At 39.7% G+C, this 13,369-nt stretch overlaps 1 protein-coding gene across 1 annotated transcript; it reads right to left on the reverse strand.

Annotated features, from left to right (window-relative positions):
* Window positions 1-2,194: 2,194 nt before the first annotated feature.
* Window positions 2,195-12,955, reverse strand: mxra5a (matrix-remodelling associated 5a). The gene is made up of 7 exons (XM_016290187.1): window positions 12,745-12,955; window positions 12,296-12,509; window positions 10,713-10,842; window positions 10,122-10,512; window positions 5,813-9,856; window positions 4,766-5,687; window positions 2,195-4,474 (listed from the first exon to the last, which is right to left on the reverse strand). The coding sequence occupies exons 2-7, from the start codon at window positions 12,472-12,474 to the stop codon at window positions 2,569-2,571; spliced, it is 7,572 nt and encodes a 2,523-aa protein (XP_016145673.1). The 5' UTR covers window positions 12,475-12,509; window positions 12,745-12,955; the 3' UTR covers window positions 2,195-2,568.
* Between the last annotated feature and the right edge of the window lie 414 nt (window positions 12,956-13,369).

The raw sequence follows: 13,369 nt of genomic DNA on the forward strand, positions 1-13,369 counted from the left end.
TGGTAAGCAAACTTAGTGGCCAGACAAAGTCAAAGACATCAGCATGTTCTATGATGGAACCAAATTTTGTTAAACCCTTGTTTTAATATTAGATCAATTTATTACCCTCTGGATCTGCCCTGTTAACATGACAGCTCTTTGAAGTCATTAACTATTTATACTTATGTTACTCAGTCATTTAGAGAGCATCTTTCATTTGATTTGGTTCAATAAATCATGCCAGTCACAGTATATTGAGGTCTTCCCTTCTGAATGATCTTTCTCTCTTCATATGTTCTAAACTGAGCACAAGAGAGATCTGATTGCATTCTGATTCACTCTAAATATGTGTATTTATTTTTAACCATTACTGTAGTAAAACAATATCAATAAAAATTAAATATCATATATAAATTATATAAGTTCTGACAATACAACAGCCGTTTTCACATCCCCAGGTTTGGATTGTGAATGCATAGCAGGGTACACTTTTGTAAACGTAATTATAGCAAATATAAATTTTGCATTCCACTTGCTTCAACAGTGAGTATTGAAGCAGCAGCCGAAGCCATTAGACAGAAGCAAAGCTTTCTAATGCAATAATTGCATGTTCTACACAATCTCTGGAATAGATAAGAGTGAGTGTGTGTGTGAGAGAGAGAGAGAGAGAGAGAGAGAGAGAGAGAGAGAGCAGCTACCATTTCCATCCTTGAGCTGTTTATTTTAACATTGATATCTTTTCATCATGCAATAGGTGCAGATGTTGCCATTTAAGTCATGGCTTAAGTGATGCTGACATTTAGACAAACCATATACGTTTACATCCATCAACATATGGCACTGGACACAAACTCAGTCTTTCACTATGACTCATTTTAACAGTTTAGCATTCTCAAAATGTGTCATTACCTGTGCTGTGTGTCATGATATGGTACATATGTACCATGAAACAAAGTAAACAGTGCTGCCAAAAAGTGTTTCAAAGTCATGATTGAATCCAATAAGGATTATTTGACTTCCTCCACGTTCTGTTTTTTTGTTGTTGGATCAAAGTTTTTCCTGTTTCCACACCGATTTCACACAGTTTTGTGTGACTTCAATATTAATAATTCTGCTGTAGTTTGTAAGTGTGAATTTGATGATTTGAAGCTATGCATGGTAACAAGTGAAGGTGTACTACATAGTGTGGCAGATGTAAAGACTTTTTCAGTTACAAATGTTCTCCCACAGAGAACATGTAGATAGAGGACAGCTTCTCAAAATATGTATGTTGTTGAAATCTAAAAACCATAAATCACTTGAGGGCTCAGTTTAGTCTCTTACATTATAGTTTCCAAAATTCCTATTTTCATTAACTGCTCTTATTTACTGGTTAGAGAATGTTTATAAAGTCATTTGCAGAGGCTAGCGAGCGCTCACATTTAAAACAAAAAAAATGAAAAACATTTTATAAATACCATGTTGCTTCATATTGTTGGGCATAAAGTTTGTATTTGAAGTATATACATATACAGATTTATATTTGATAGCAGATTGTTGTGTAAAATGATTGACGGTCTTTGTTTACTCAGATTGTAAAGATCATCGTAATGTGCTACATTTTTACAGGACTTCCACCCAGAGACAGGATTATGAACCAAGATGGTGCTTGTTGTAAATATAGAATCTAAAAAGTAATCACCCCCTTTGAATCCCTGATGTTTCATTTCTCTGTAACACATTCTCATGATAGTTTAGTAACTCCCCCAGAGGAAATTCTCTTTCCATCACTCTCCTGACAAAACATTTGCCTCTGATTTCTAACCTATTTCTCTAAAGAACAGAAGGGCATTGTTCTTCATATGTCATCTGTATCAGAATGGCTGACATGAAACTTTGGTTATTTATTAAAAGTCATCTTTATTAAAAATATGCAAAATAGAAATACATTAGTTTTCAAAAAACAAATAATTTACGAATGTTACAACTGGACAAGTAGGTATGAACATTTTAAAACAGATCTATGCAGTTACAAAAATTATACGAGAAAGCTATTGTAGGCAACTTTGGGCCTGATTTGAGAATCTGTGAATGTAAAACTGGAAAAAAAGGTCATTTTTGGAACATGTGATTCATTAAAAAAATGTGTAAAAAAATATCTACTTACATTTGATTGTTTTGAATAATTGTTTTTTTTTCTTTATTTGATGCATTATGAAAATAATTTTATCCCTGATTTGTGAAATATTCTGAATTGTCAGCTTTGAAAGTCAGAATATTTAATTTATATTTTTCATCATGGCTACAAATACATATCTTTTATTTCATCTATACATTTAGACATAAACTATCATTGTCAAAAAGAAAAAGTAGAAAGATGCCTTTTATTATCAGTAGGCTGGTTACATTACATGAATCCCATACCAAGTTTTTGAAGAATAGTACCTTATTACATTTCACAATGTTTTACTTGCGAACTTTAATAAAATACAATGTAATGGGCTGATTCCTTTCTATATTTCACATTGACAAATGCTATTGCTATTAAGCTGTGTTACAGCTCAATGTCGCAGTTCCTAGGGCATATGAAGAGTAGATGTCCTGTGTTTCTTAGTACACATAAAGGTATGTACTTTTTGAGTCAACCCCAACCACATTTCTGGCTGTGCATCTGTATAATCCCGCATCTCTTATTGTAGGATTCTGGATGATTAAGGAACCCTGAGGATGAAGGTACTTGTTCCCAATCAGCCGTGGCTGGGGGCTGACAATAAGCCGTGTTCGGTCTGGGGTCTCCCATGCAACTTCTGCTTTGGGGATACCTATGGCCAGACAGTTAAGTTGTACTGCTACTCCTCTTTTAGCATAGGTGGCAGGAACTGGGCCACTAGTGACGCGGGGTGGATATGCAATTATGATGACTGGGACAGTTAGCAGGGAGCTTCCATATTCATTTGAGGCCCTGCAGGTGTATGAGCCTCTGTCATGGACAGCGGCCTGTTGGATTGAGAGGGTTCCATTGGGAAGAACAGCATAACGACCTGCCCTTTGAGGTCGGTTTAAGACCATCCCGCTCGGCAGGGTCCAGGCGAGGTGGACAGAGTCAGTATTTGACAAGCAGTGCAGATGTAAACTCTGCCCATTCATGATACTAACAGGTGAGTTATACCTGTTATTGATCTCTGGCTTGTGCCCTGGCATTAATGTAACAGTTCTTTCAACCATTCCAGCAGCATTGCGTCCCAAACAACGATATGTGCCTGCCTCTGAGAGAGCAGGGTTACTAATGACCAAAGTCCCATCTGACTTGTGGAGGAATTTATTGAATTGTGCACCACTCAACAGAGGGGAGCCATTTAGAAGGATCCAAGTCAGCTGTGGGGTAGGTGACCCCTCAAATGAACAGTTAAGGTTAATTGTCCTGCCTACAGTCAGTAAGAGTGACTCCATTTTAGGACTCTTAAGTTTTGGCCTCTCTAAAATATCGGTTACATCAAGGTGAACAACAAGCTTTGTTTCACCTCCCTCATTACGAGCAATGCAGGCTAACTGGCCTGCATCGGTCATTCTCACTGAACGGATATCCAAAGTGCCATTGCGATGTACTGTCATTCGACTGCCATAATATGGTGCAGGGAGTACAACATTTTCTGGAAGAACCCACATGACACGTGGAACAGGGGTACCAGTAGTTTCACAGTCAATCAGTTTCCGCTGATCTCTCACACTAGACACCCGCATTGAGTTTGTGGTGCCTATGAGGCCATTAATCGCAGGTGGAGAGACAAGAATTTCTACTCTGGTCACTTTGCGATCCTGCCCGGCACTGTTCCTGGCAAGACATATATAGTTCCCACCATCGAATCGCTGAACTTTCTCAATTACTAGAGTCCCATTATCGTGTATAAAATACTTGTCTGAACCTGAAGTTATGGCTCTATTAGTGGGTGAAAACCACAATATAAGAGGTGTTGGCTCACCCTTGGCACTGCATTGCAGAGAGACGGCTTCTCCGTAAAGGACCCTGATGACATTATTCATATTCGCAATCACAGGAACATCTGCAACTACTTTTACATGCACTTTCATCTCATCTTTTCCAACTTGGTTCTCAGCATAACAAGTATAGTTGCCCTCTTCATGCATCCCGACTTCATTGAAGAAGAGGGTTCCATTGTCAAAGACAACATACCTGCGACTTCGACTGCCAACATTAAGTTCAGACTTCATGAAACTGTTGATCATGGTGCCATCAGGCAGTGCCCACTGGATTTTAGGGTCAGGTAGTCCAGAAGCCACACAGTCAACTTTTAGGTTTCCTCCATACATCACCTTCCTATCAGCCTCTGTCTTCTGCTCAATTTTAGCAGGTTTTGCCATTACGCTGACCTTAAAGGGCACTAAATCATCCCCGATTTTGTTGCAGACAACACAGAGATATTCGCCATCATCTTTCTCTGTCACAGAGACGATGGATAGCGTACCATTGGCAGACACTTTGATCCTTTGATCATAACTGAAATATAAAAAAATGGCATTATTATTATTGCTGTGCACTTCTTTTAGAGGAGCAGTTAGTGTTTGATTTGCATGCAAATGGTAACATGTCTCATCAGTCAAAACAGGATACAAAGTTACGAAAACAGAGTTTTTAACCACATGCTTTAAGTAGCAAGAGAAATGCAGAAAGGGAAAAAAGTAAGACAGTAGAAAAAAGTAAGACTACGTGCACATTGTTCTGAAATGTATAAACCTAGAATGTACTTTCCTGCAAAGGAGATGTGCTTCAGTGAAGTGTTTATATTACCTGTAGTGAGCATCCACAAGCTTTTTGAATGGAGTCCTCCAGATGATCCTGGGTTCTGGATTCCCTGACGCAATACAGTCCAGGTGCAACCTGCCTCCATAGACAACATCTGTTTTTTGAGGCGAAGAAAATTTAATCTTGGCTCTTGAGTATATTATGGACTTCCTTACAGTCAAAATAATGGCCCTCCATGCAGTGCCAACCACATTGGTTACTGAGCATTCATACCTCCCTGCATCTGTCGGAGAGAGACTACGAACATAGAGTGTCCCATTAGGGAATACAAACAAGTTACGTCCATTAATGAACTGTGAGGGACGGAGCTGCATTCCATCAGGGGTAATCCAGCCAATGGCAGGGGGAGGGACACCCCTGGCAGTGCAATTCAAGTAGGCAGTGCTTCCCTCTGGAACAGTGATATTCTCATTTCTTGGTTGCTGAATGATGGGTGGCAAGGCCACAAAAGTCAACCTAACAGATATGGTATCAGCACCAGCTGCATTGCTAGCAATGCATTTATAAATTCCTCTATCCATGTGACTGACCGATTTCATGTGAAGCGTGCCATTAGGCAAGACTGAGACCTTGTTCTCAGGATTGCCATGAGTAGGTCCACTAGAATGTACCATTTCCCTATCAGGTAGGACCCAGGTGATCCGAGGCTGAGGATGCCCTTGGGACTGACACTCAAACTGAACAGTTTCTCCAAGGTATGCTGTGACTTCACTGAAGCGAGGCTGCAGCACTCTGGGGTGTTCCGCCAGAACAATCAAATTAACTACAATTTTATCCTCTCCATACTGGTTTTGGACACTGCAGAGGTACTGGCCCCTGTCCAGAGGAAGTACATTATGGATTATTAGTGTACCATTAGAGGACACCTCAAATCTTTGAACCCTGGTGTTCTGTGTAACACTTGCTCCTGCAGAAAAACAGTGACAATTTTATTACAGTATCAATATTATATATTTCAACATGCATGTGTCAACAATGTATTGAAACCGTAATTGTAATATTGTTAAATAATGAAAAACATATCTTTCCTACCTGTGGATACTTTAGTCCATGAAAGGAAGGGGCTGTGTTTCCCCACAGTCACACAAGGCAAATAGACATCAGTCTCAGCATGTGCTGTTACTGATCTAATGTCTGTGCTGGTGATCCGAGGTTTGCCTCTACCCTCAGGCACTGCTGTTGGCCTTTGTTGATGTCCTCCTGTTGTGGCATAATGTACCGAAGAGCTTCCTCTACCCTGAACACCTGACCTACCAGGAAGTTTTTGCTTGGGTAACGATACTGTTGAAGTTGAGTGAAGTGGTTGATTCGTGAGTGTTTTTGCAGTGGTCTTTTTATAGATGTTTTTCTCTAATTCTTGAGACCCTGTTTCCTCAGAAATGTTAGCTAACTGATAAGGAAATTGTGTGATTGGAGGTTCTATCTTACTAATGTATTTGTCACTGTCAGGAATGTGATTGGCATTGTCTAATTTACCTAGCATGCTTGCAGAAGTGGTTGTATTTGGGTAAAACATATGAGCATGTACTGTAGGAGTTTTCAGAGCTGTTGCAGTTTTTGTTGTTGCAAGAATGTTTTCTTTTGTAACTGGAGCCACATCAGCCCAAGGTTTCATGGATAAAGAAGAATCTTCTCTGTTGTGAATGCTACCAGTTGGAAGTCTGCTTGGTTTTGTTGTTGCAACCACTAATACTGGAGAGTTTTTTGGGCTGCCTGTTGGAACCTGTGAACTCTGTTGTGCCCCCTCAAAAATTGTGGCTGCTGTTGTTGAACCATATTCAATTTCCAAATTATTTTTGAGGATTTCATTCTGGGTGCTTGGGGAAGATGAAGAGAATGGCCTCACAGGAAACCTTCCTTCAAGCTCTTTGTATGACAGAATGTTTACAGTCTCTGTGGGGTTATGTTGGTTGTTTGTTTTATCTGGACTTGCACCTGGAAGTTCTACTAATTGTACATGAGAGTTGTCTGGTGTTGGGATCAAGCTGGGGTATCTAGTAATTTTTTCCTGTTGAGTCTCTTGAAACGTTTTAGCTGCAGGGATATGAATGCTTGTAAACCACTCATGAATGTCTGCCTTCACAGAAGGATTTGGAATATGAGGGGACAAGGTGGATTTTTTTTCTTTCTGTATAGTTGCTTTTTCTTGTTCTCTTCCAAAATTACTGAATATTGATGGAGACACTGGTACTATTTTAAGTTCTTGAGCTGGCTTAGAATCAGACAAGTGTCTATCCTTTGTCATAGATACTTTTTCTTGAGATTTGGATTCATGGGTTTTGTTATTCCTGCCACTGTATAAAGGATCTGTGTTCCCTTCATGAGTCATTTTGCCTAGTGACGGTGGTTGGCTGTCAGTTAATGGAACAGCACTATTCATCTTGGCTCCTGCACTTTTGGCCCATGAAGGTGTTTCTATTTTAGTTTGAGAGGAGGCAGTTGTCTTAGTGACTGAAAACCCATTTGTAACCTCCACAACTGAAGCTGAAGTGGGCAGTGGGGTGACATTGGTTACATATACTGATGATTTAGAACTGTTTGTCTTACTTCTAATTCGATTAGGCTTTCTTCGTCTTCCACCAATCCTCCTCCTCAAACTGGATGAGTTCCTAGCACGTGAGGAAGAGGCATTAAGTGAATTAATGAAGGTTGTTTTATGTCCTGAAGTGGGTTTGGTGGTTGGTGTCACAGTAAGAAGCAGTGGAATTTTTGAGACATTATGTTTCTTCTGAGTTATGTGCTTTTGTAGGGTCTGTGGTCCTTCCTTAATTGTAGTTAGAATTTCAGTAAAAGAGTGCACAGCAGTTTCTGCACTTGGTTCTGAGAAGGTTTTTGCTGTGGTCGATGCTAAGTTGTGATCCATCCTTCCCTGATAAACTTCTCTCACATCATCAGGGTTTTGCAAAACCCTGTGCTCTTCCTCATCTTTGCCATCAGACTTTTGAATTGCTTCAGTTATTATGCCACCATCCATTGTGTGGTTTTGGTTTTCCTGTAAATGGGTTCCATGTGATGCTGTGCTCCACAAAGTGCTCACTGCAACTCCTTCTGCAACCTCGGAATCTCCCAAAGTAAAATGGGTCATCTGTGGTCCAACTGAGGGTTGTGTGATATATGTGCTAACTGTAAACAAATCTAAATTTGGATCCATTTCAGGAGCGGCTATCTGGTATATAACATGTCTCGCGTCTTCAGAATTCAGAGCTCTTACATCCAAGTTGTACTCAGTAGCCTCAATGGGCATCTGTGACATTGTGACTGAGTACAACACATCCTTTACTGGTGCCTTGCTGCCCTCTATTATTGTACCTTCTACAGATGATCCTTCAATCTTGTTAGCAATTTCTGACTGCTTTGTGTAGGCAGCCTCTGACTCTTGAATTTTGTTTGTACTGGTCTGAACATAGTTTGGAGTAGTTGTTTTTGAACTAGTTCCACCACTGCGAACTTTTGACAAAATGCTAGCCCAGTGCTTTGGGTCTATTTGATTGTTTGACACATAATTTTTTTTTCTTGACTCTACGGTGTTAACCCTATCCACTACTGGGGAACCTACTCTCCTCCTTGGAGTAGCAGGGCGTCTCCAGGAATTCCTGAATGGATGGCCTCCCCTTATTCCCATGCTTGGGACCCGCCGTCGATTGGGTAAATCAACTTTCCTGTGAAGCATTTTCTCTAAAAACTCTTCAGGTTCATTATCTCCAGATGACTCCATGTCGTTTGTCACAAGGACTTTGGTTGAAACTCCCTCAGCAGGTTGAGGGCTACTTGAGTACTTCTGTAATGGGAGTAAACCTGGTGGCCTTGATATTATTATTTTTGTGGCCAAAGTATCCATCCCATGCTGGTTTCCTGCTACACACTTATAGTATCCATTGTCTGAAAGCTGACCGTGTCGAATAATCAGAGTTCCATTTGAAGCAACAGATATCCTGGAAATGTTTACCCACTTGTTTACAATGCTACCATCAGGGAGAATCCAGTGTACATCAGCATCAGGGGATCCAGTGGCAACACATGGAAGGAAAAAAGGTCCACCTGTGAATCCTGTAACTGGCTCTGTTACTCCTTCACCTCCAGGAGGTGGGCTGGAGGATTCCTCCACTGTTAGGCGAAAAGGGAGAATAGTAAGGTCATCTGAAACCTGTGCAATACAGTAGTACACTCCTGAATTAGAATGATCCACAGATTTGATTTCAAGAAGACCAGCACTTGATGCTGAAAGCCTGTTATCACCATTGCTAAAAGGTGTTTTTAAAGTAGAGCCATCAGGTAGCATCCATTTAACTGACTTGTTCCCTGAGCTATGTATGGAACAGTTTATCTCAGCAGGACTTCCCACGACAGCAGCCTGCATTGTTCTAGTGTCATTCTTGGACTCAATTATAGCCCAGCCCCTACTCTGCTGTCTTATAGATTCCTTTTCCATAACTTCAGTCATATACATGCTGAGAATTAGTCGAACACTTTTACTTGTAGACTGAAGTCTATTTAGCTGAAGGTCCATTGATGACTGCATTATCCAGGGTGGGTCAGCGGCTATGTTAGCTTTTACTCCTGTATAGTAAAGAGCATCCCTTTCAACATCTTGCCGATATCTGAAGCTTGTGTAAGGTTCCTTACTCAACATAATTTCCCTTCGAAGGTGAGCTGGAACATCACTGTAATATGCAATCAATCTCCACAACCTCTCATAACTGGACCTGTCAATTGCACACTTTAAATCTAACGTCAGAGTCAAATTTGCTGATATTTGATACTGGTTAACATAGTCCCAGCCTATGCTAGTCAGCTCTCTTGGCTCAGTGACAAGGCATTCTAGGTCTACTTGATGTCCGTGTTCATCTGACAGACCAAGGGAAATGTTGCCAAGGGGTTGACGAAATTCATCAACCATCAAGAGGTCACTTTCTGTGTCCTCTTGGGAAAAGGCTCTGTGAGCCGTGCTGATGATGGGACTATTGCAAGTGGGTTTCTCCAACTCCTGGAGTTGTTTCTTTACTTGTTTTGGAGAGAAACACATAGCGCATAGCTGGCCATCTGGATAGGCTTTGTCCTTTTTACATTTCAGCACACCTGGAAAAGAAAAAAAACAGGCGGTTCGAAGTAATTGACATTCATCAAGATAAAATAAAATGAAAAGCATTGAAAACAGGTCTGCAACTAATGTTACTATTATGAGTACGGTATAATTCTAAAAAACATTTTATAATCCTAAGCGGATCATTATGAGATGATAATTACAGTTCATGATTTCTATTATTTTTCCCTCTGATCTGATGGGAACATCCTATTTTCTTATGTTAACGGCAACATGATTGTCAATCATGATGATAAATACCTGGTGAATTTTTATTCCACTCTTTGAACCACCTCATGTGACAGTCACAGGTCCAGGGGTTCCCATGCAGGGAGAGATTCTCCAGGTAGGGCATGCCTGCTAGCATCTTCTGTGACAAAGTGCTCAGTAAATTATCAGACAGGTACAGGTGCTTCAAAGTGGAAACTGGGAAGTGTCCAAGAATAGAGAAAGTGGAGAAGGTAGCTGGGTGGAGCTGCTGAAGTTGATTGCCCTCCAGTTGGAGAAGGCGAAGAGAAGTGAGGCCTTGGAATGCATCAGCGTGGATGAACTCAAGTCTGTTGTGATCCAGGTGCAACCTAGTGAGACTCCAGAGACCCATAAGGGTCTGTCTGCTAATTACCTTCAGTTTATTATAGCTTAGTTTCAGCATCTGGGGAAAAAGAGGCATTCAACTGGATATATGTAAATATATTTTAATTTATTTATATTACATTTTAAATTTTAACTCAATGTCATCTAATTGCAAAAGTTGTTCTATAAATATATGACACACACACACACACATATATATATATATATAATGTACAGAAGTAATGATTTCTGATGAAAATTAAAAAGTTGACAGTATACCTGCAGGGATATGAGGTCACGAAATGTTCCATCAGGAATTTGATGCACATCATTGCCATGCATTAAAAGAAGCTCCAGTTTTCGTAACCCAGCAAAAGAGCTGTAAGTTATTCTATGTATAGTATTAAACCTGAATGAAGAAGGGTCATAAGAAGGGGACAATAAGATGGCTAACTATGCAGTGATGTTGCAGATTTACCAAAAAAAAAAAAAGATCAATTGGATTAATTTCAGTTAGGAAGACATGGGCTAGTTTTAGTTTTCAAAAGGCTACATATCAATATGGTTTAAATATGTATTTTTTCCATCAAGAAGTTTGGTTTCACATGCCTAGTTATTGTTTTTAAGTATTTTAAATAATTAAGTGAATTCTGTCATCATTGCCGTTGGGTAAACAAGTGAACACAATACACAGGTCAACTAAGCTGATTATAACTGAAAGGTTATAGGACACTTTTTTGCCAGGACAATTGTATTTTTCATACATTTGATGTCAGGGAAAGTTGTCTTATGTGTTTTTATGTTAAAATATATACAATTTACACTGCCTATCCAAAAAAAACCCCCGAAAAAACAAATATTTTGTTAGACAGTCTTTGATTTTATTGTGCATTTGTTGTGGCATTGTTTCGACAATGTCAGACAAATTCACAGCATTTATTTTCATCAAGAGTTGCATTCATCTCTGGCCGAGATCTTGTATTGACAATGGGAGAGTCAAACCACTCTTATAAGTCGACTTCAGCACATCCAAAAGACTTTCAGTAGAGTTAAGGTCACGACTCTGTGGTGGCCAATTCATACAAAAAATAAAAATAAAAAAAAAGATTCCTCAAGCTCACTGAACCACTATTTCACAAAGCTGAGCCTGGTGAATCTTGCCATTGTCACCTTGGAATATTGATATGTACATGGTTATATCTTCCAACATGGTTGCTTGAGAAATAAAAAGCTACGCACTGCATCATTTAGGGTTAAAATAATAGTTGCAAAATATATAACATGCCAGAAACGTGTTAATCACCGCAATAATGATCCAATCCTAAACTCCACAGTATTTGCTTATTTAAATCCACATGATGACTTTATCATAATAATTTTGTTGTTTATTGATTTAATTGTATTAAAATAACTCATGACAGGTTGCATTGTGTCAACTATTCAGTGAACTGAATCTGCAGACAAATATAAACATAGACTGAGAAATATTCCCTGGAGAGAAAAAATGTGACAACTAGCCCCTGTCTTCCCAATTAAGTATACTCTTAAATCCTTCCTGGGAGAGTCCTAAACATCCTGTATAGTTGAAGGTCACCTGTAATATGGTCTAAATATCTCTGGCATTTAACACCATCAAGGGAAATTCCAATTAACCTACAGATGAACCCACTTGGATTAAATGTCTTAAAACCCAGTTTCAGCATGTTACGATGATTACCTGTATGATAAACTTCATTTAAATCATAAATCATTTTTGGAAGTGGGTGTGCTAAAGTGCTGTTTTAACTAAGAAAGCTGATATCAGAAGACGAAGAAAAAAGCAATGTCTAAGAATAATAAACTCATGACACAGTCATTCTTACCCCAAGTTCATCCGCTCCACCTGTTTGGGCACGCCAGCAGGCAACTTAAGTAAGGAGCGGAACGTGCAGTGCACCTCTGTGGGCTGGTGGCAGGCACATGGCCGTGGGCAACACCGTACCACTACAGGCAGTGCTACCATCACCAGCATAATCAGAGCCTGAGCATAAAAGCGACCCATCTTGATCCCCACAGCAGAGCAGCAAACACCTTAAACTGCAGAAAGACGCAACAGCTGAAACAGCAGTTCTTTTTATTTTCCACTTGCTTTCTAATACACAAGATAACAAATTCTTAGTGAATCTATATTTATTGAGACGCGAAATAAAGGTGTTAAATGTCACGTTTATGATTCAGCTAACAAATTCATTCTTGCTTAAAAGTTAAATTAGGAAGCGCTGCTGCAATCCTGAACTCAGATTTCTTTAAAGAGCGATGGGAAAGAACGTACCTTATGTTAACGTTGTTAACAGGAGATTATTCCATTTACAATCCGGCATGATTTTGATCCACAGCACCCTTCAAAACGGCATTTCCAAGGATCATGTGATAGTCCATTTACTTAAGGCAGCAAATTCCCCACTGATGATGAAAAGTTTCAAAATGTTTTCATTCCGGTTTCAAGTTTTTATTTCTTGTCGTTTCTCTTCTTAATCCAAAATGAATCCAATTGGTTGTCTTCTGGTGAGGGGAAACGTAAAACACTAGAAATGACTAAAATCTTAGAGAAAGGTTGTGTCTGAGAGGCGCAATCCAGCTGTGAAGCTGCGCGTTCTGTTGGAAACGTGAGAATGAAACTTTCAGCTGGCATTGGCGCGCGTGGACGCGTCCGCGCACAGAACGCAGGCTCGGGGGAGTGACCGACTGTGAGTCTTTTACACGCGTTCCTGAAAGTAATGTTTTGGACTACACGAAGAGCTGCTGAAAAGCTCACCGCCCATGCAAATTAATAATGATAATAATAATAATACAGTTTAATTTGTATAGCGCCTTTCCCAAGCTCAAGGACGCTTCACAGTGACAAAAGCAATATAAACAATCAATATATATACTATATATGCTCACTCTGTCTGTTG

This window comes from Sinocyclocheilus grahami, unplaced genomic scaffold (genome assembly GCF_001515645.1).
Source record: "Sinocyclocheilus grahami isolate Dianchi unplaced genomic scaffold, SAMN03320097.WGS_v1.1 scaffold255.1, whole genome shotgun sequence".
Lineage (NCBI taxonomy): Eukaryota > Metazoa > Chordata > Actinopteri > Cypriniformes > Cyprinidae > Sinocyclocheilus > Sinocyclocheilus grahami.

What these genes read in the sequence shown, in the direction of transcription:
- mxra5a (XM_016290187.1), bottom strand. Translation starts at nt 12,474, where the DNA reads ATGGGTCGCTTTTATGCTCAGGCTCTGATTATGCTGGTGATGGTAGCA. An exon ending in GTGACCTCATATCCCTGCAG is followed by an intron (nt 10,513 to 10,712) that starts GTATACTGTCAA and finishes CTTTTTCCCCAG; the next exon opens with ATGCTGAAACTAAGCTATAA. An exon ending in GTGGAATAAAAATTCACCAG is followed by an intron (nt 9,857 to 10,121) that starts GTATTTATCATC and finishes TTTCTTTTCCAG; the next exon opens with GTGTGCTGAAATGTAAAAAG.